General features: G+C 27.9%; 1 protein-coding gene across 1 annotated transcript; it reads right to left on the reverse strand.

Annotated features, from left to right (window-relative positions):
* Positions 1-1,337: 1,337 nt before the first annotated feature.
* On the reverse strand, positions 1,338-2,693 carry LOC131620944 (expansin-A16-like). Its single transcript, XM_058892136.1, has 3 exons — positions 2,523-2,693; positions 2,117-2,435; positions 1,338-1,960 (listed from the first exon to the last, which is right to left on the reverse strand). Exons 1-3 carry the CDS (start codon positions 2,659-2,661, stop codon positions 1,657-1,659), a joined length of 762 nt encoding a protein of 253 aa, XP_058748119.1. The 5' UTR covers positions 2,662-2,693; the 3' UTR covers positions 1,338-1,656.
* Positions 2,694-5,700: the final 3,007 nt, after the last annotated feature.

Genomic DNA, 5,700 nt, shown 5'->3' on the forward strand with positions numbered 1-5,700 from the left:
ATCCCGTCTCTGAAATTACTCACAGTATGTTTAAAGTTGCTTATATATTCTCCCTTGTCTTTGCTGGTCAGGGAGACGTCTTTTCTATGCACAAATTGTCCTTAAGATTTTCTGAGTTAATCTCTTAAGTGAATTAAACTCGTGATTGTTTAATAAAAATAACAGTATGGTTAGCACTTAAACACCTAAGACAGTTCAAAATTTAAGATGAGTGTAGTGAAAAGCGGAGATAAGTGAATGCACCTTGTTCTTTCGGTGTGAACAATTTTTTTTACCTTGAATCAAGTATAGTAGATTAGAGATAGATTAGACCTTAGTTATTTGAACCTTTACATTTAAATTTTTTTTAACACGAATTTGTTAATTAACAAGTTCAACTCTTAAATTTTAAGTTTTTGGATGATATTTTGAGTTAAATCAATTATTAATTTGAATCTGAATAAAATTCAAATTTGTAAATAGTAAATTATTTAAAGTCGGATAAAATTAAATACAATTTTAACCAAATTTAATTTACTAAATTTTACTCAATTTGTTCAAGGTTCAATTCATGTGAATGCTATTTCTTTATGTTTTTTATAATAATATTGAATTACATATTTATAATTTTTTTTAAATACATGTGTGACTTGTATACTAATTTAATATTATTTTAAAATAAATACTAATGAGTTGAAATTTCAAATCAAAGTTATCAAAACAAAACTATCTTACTTAAATGTTTGAGTTTGACACCCTTGCTCCAATATAATACAGAACCGTATTTGTTAGGTCGACTAGAAAATATTTAAAAGAGGCCTGACTTTAACAAGACCTTTTTATTTTGAAACTTTTAATTTTAACAAGACCTCTTCAAACTATATGCAATGGATGGGTATATATGCTAAATATGTCAAACTATAATCCAATAAAAAAAAAATGAAACAATATGTTATTTATTATTATTATTTTTTGAAACAATATGTTATAGCACTTTATTTAGTTTAATTTATCCAAACATGAAGGGAATTTGCGAAAGACATCACGCAAGGTAAACTTTGATACCAATCTACAAAAAGACAAATACAGTTAATTAGCTGATCATCTTAACTCCCATTTTCATAATCTTTTTTTCGTTTTTCCACTTTAGCTTTTCGGCGCTAGCAAAAGTGCTTTTCAAAACATGCATGCCGCCTCTAACACACTTTTCTCAAATTTCAACTACTAGACAGATAAAATCACAATTCAATCAATCACTTCCTAATAACAACTTAACCAAAACCAAATTCACATAAAACTCTATCTTAATAAAAGGAACAAGTAAAGCTCAAAAAGAAATTAAAAACAAACACAATTGATTTTCTCACATAATATAAAACATTGTATAATAACATGTAAAATACATAAAAACATAGCTGCGGGCTAGTGAATTTGAACTTTGAAGCCACTTCAGCTTCTTACAAATTTCACATAATCTATAAACTAAAAAGAAAAATTCTATAAAACTTATAAACCCCATAACCAAACACACCTTAAAAACTTTCATAGTCACTATCATAATCCTCCTTTTTCCTCCCTATTTTTCTCTACCTTGTTTCCCTCATATCCACATTCCAAGTAAAATTCAAATTAGTACAACTTATAAAAAAAGCACTTTTCCAATTTTCTTCACTATCCTTAAAAATTCTTGCCACTGAAAGTTTGACCAAACTGCCAATTAGAAGGAGCAATATTCCAAGAAGTTGAAGTGCGTTTGTCACTTGCTGTCACCCTAAAGGAAAGTGTCTGACCAACCAAAACAACATTTGATTGCCAATTTTGCCCCCAGTTACGACTCATACTCAACCAACCTGTTTTCGAACCTTTCACACTAGTACTCACGATATCCCCTGCACCCGCAACGTTGGTGATTAAAACCAAATTAAAGTAACGAAAACCGTTGATCGTGAATCTTATCCCTCCTTGCTTCCTACACGATACCCTGCACATCAAAACATAAACTTTCGCATTACATATTCACTCAAAACTTTCTGACATTAGAAATATGTCTCTTATATATTTAACATTTCTTCTATTTCAAATAAAAGTCAATTATTCAATGAATCTAAAAAAGTATAATCGTTGCAGTTGTAGTTACCGGCGGTAAGATACGGGGACAATGCCGGCGCGATACTGAGCGATTTTGAGGAACATAGGCATGGCGAGATCGAAGTGTGCACGTGGAGGATTACACCAACCACCATTATCACTTGGTAAAGCATAATTTGGTGGACAGAAATTTGTGGCAGTTACTAATATGGAAGGGCTGCCAGCGTGGCACCAGGTAGGATCATTTGCGCACTTTATTTCAAAACACGCGCCGCAGCTTAAGCCGTTGTTGAATAGTGCGGTGCTCAATGCCGCCGTGTTGACGCCGTAGCCTTGGCTGTATAAGTTCCCGTAACCACACGCGCCACCTGAAAAAATAACATTAGAAAACATTATTATTAATATTATTATTGTTGTTAACGAGTTTGGTGGTTGTTTTTGTTAGAATTACTGACCCATTGTTCCGGAGGCGTCGTTGCCGCCGTAGAAGGTGGCGTGGGCGGTTTGCCATGGTCCTCCGAGGAGTGTGGCTTGGGTTGAAGTGAGAAGAAGAGATAAGAGGGTGGCAATGTCGATGATGTTGAGCTTAGTCATTGCTCTGTTTCTGTGTGTGAAAAAGGATGTTGGTGTTTGTTTTTTTTGAAGAGGGACAATGGAAGAGTGTTGCTATTTATAGAGAAAAAATGAAACTCGTGAAAAGACTATAGTAAAAGACAAAGTGGGACTTCTTATTTAATTATCAAAACAATTATTTATTTAAATAAATGTAAAATTGTTTTTTTTCTTATAAAAATAAGAGATTAATTGGAATACATTTTCACTGTAAAATAATTTATACAGTTATTTAATTAGAATAAAATTTTTTAACACATGAAAAAAGATAATTATAAAAAAAATAATTATTAAAATAATTTAGTTATAAATTATTTATTTTTAATTTTAATTTTATATTTATGTGTCAAAATATTCATTCTAATTGAATGATAGTTTAAAATTGCTTTGGTAAGACGGAAAATTATTTTATATTTATTATCATTTATTTCTTGAATATATTATCATTGTTGATTTTAATTTTTTTAAGTGTGCTAATTTAAATATATGATTGGTTTTGTAGGATGAAAAGTTATTTTGAATAAATTTATCTTAGTTAAAAGTAACTTTAATTCAAAGTAATTATATTTGTGCAAAATTGAGTATATTAATAAATTTTTGGTTTAATTATAATTTTAGTTATTTTATTTTAACCAATTTATCAAATTTGGTCGTCCTATTTTAAATTTAAACAATATTGACCACTCTCTCTTATTTTTGTATTTAAAATTATTATAAAAATTTATAAATACAAACATAAATTAAAAAAATGAAGCTCTCATCAATATTCCATGAAAAAAAATGAGAGGATGATCAAACTAAAAGGATAAATTTTATGAATCAAATAAAATTGGAGAACCGAAATTCTAATTTAATTTAATTTTATGATAAAGTTATATTTAAATTTAAAATTAATTTTTTAAGTAGAATTAGTTTATGTTTGGTTATGTATTAAAAAATTAATTTAGAGTGAATTAATTGTCGTAAAATTACTTTTGACAAAAAATGATTTAAAAATAAAACAATTAATGTTTTGGTAAATTTTTGAAAAATCAGTTAATTAGTAAATTTCAACAAAAATCAAATTTAATTTAAAAGTTACAAATCATAACATCAAATAGAATCAATTTTATATAACATAAAGCATAATTCATTTTATCCTATGTATAAATTTTATCCTTTCATAATCAATTTTGAATGCTCTAAATTTAAAACCTAACATATACTAATCTTAAGAAAATATAATCAATTCAAATTAAAAAACACCTTATTTTTATTTTTAAAGTCAAATTTATCTTTAAAATCATTTATTCTTCTTCCAAAATTGAAATCAAAGTTACACTAAAATGTTGGCCTCTTCCCTTGTTTAAAGCCAAGAGAATTGTTGGGTAGACGAGTGTAGGGGACAAAAGAGGTTAGGACCTTGAGGGACCAAAGGTTGACACCAAATCTTTTGCTTCATATGCAAGATCTTCTACCAAAATTAAAACATTCGAACATAAATTTTAGATAATTAATGATGCATTTTGAAGACTAAAAAGAATAAACTATTTTAGGCAATTTTTGTTGCAAATTATAACCATCATTATAAAACAGATGAACTATCATAGACTCTGTTTGGTAAAATTAACAGTTGGGTGATAAATTAATTTATAGCGTATAGTTTATGGCTGATGGTTGATGGCTGATACCTTATAGTTTATAGCGGATGACTGATGACTGATAAGCTAATTAAAGTGTTTGATAAAATTAGCGGTTTAACTAACTGATAAATGTAAAATAACATAAAAAGATATTTTTTATTAATAATTAAATGTATATTTAAAGTAATTAAATTTATAAGGATAATAATGGAAGAAAAAATGATAAGCTGTAAGTTAAAACGCTATTTTAAAACGCTATTTAAAATGAAAAAACTGTTATCAAACAGGTCTTTTATTATCATACGAGCTTATAAGTTATAAGCTATAATCTATAAACTCAAAATAAGGCTTCTCAAACAGAGCCATAATTTCATAATCCTTTTTAATAAAATTTCAAAAATTATTACACAAATTTACATTTATATTACTTAGAATAGAACTCTAAATTTTATTTTTGAAATAAGGTTAAAAAATTATTTATAACTCCATTTTTAATAAATTAGAATATTTTATAAATTAGGTCATCCTATCCAGTTTTGTGGGATCATGTGTTTTGGGTTTTGCTGTATTGATTTATGGATTCGTTCGTAAATGAGTTTGTTATGGATCTGTAGGATTTCAACAATTATAAATAAGTATCTTTTGAATTTTTGTTATTACAATCTTCAAAACTTTGGAGTTGAATTAGAGAAGAAAGACTAAATCTTTAAATGTAATTTTAAATTTTATAAAAACTTTAGAGATATTTAAGAGAGATTGGAAAACACTTTTAAACATCTTATGTTGGAGAGATCGAGAAACAATTGGATAGAATATAAGGTTAGTTCTTGAACTTCAGTGACTTTTTTCCTGTAACTCATTTATAAATTTTTGTAATAACTCTTGAAAGTATAGGGAATCGAAGATCTGCTATCTCTTCTAGAATAAATCGTTTGATCAAACTATATAAATAAGGTGTAGGGAGTTATATTTACTTAAGGCCATTTATTTTGGCTGTCAATATTCTTTATCCTCACACAACAATTTTATTAGTGTGAATGAACCTTTAAATTTTACAACAAAAGATGTTCATCGCTGGGCAAATGAATTTTGTTTACAAGGGAGCACAATGAGTTCTAAATGGCAGTTTGAGAGGTATTATGGAGAAAATGATTTTGAATTTTGGAAAGTAAAGATGCTTGCGAGCCTAACAGAAATAGAGAAGATTGAGATGATAAATAATGACAGAAGTATATTATCTTGTGCTTTAGCGATAAAGTCTAAAGGAGGTCTCCAAGGAAAAGACTACCACTTTCATGTGGGCGAAACTTGAATAATTGTATATGACCAAATCTTTGCCCCACATATTGTGTTTGAAACAACAACTCTATTTATTCCAAACAGTAAAGAAGAAATCCAT

This window comes from Vicia villosa, linkage group LG7 (genome assembly GCF_029867415.1).
Source record: "Vicia villosa cultivar HV-30 ecotype Madison, WI linkage group LG7, Vvil1.0, whole genome shotgun sequence".
NCBI lineage: Eukaryota > Viridiplantae > Streptophyta > Magnoliopsida > Fabales > Fabaceae > Vicia > Vicia villosa.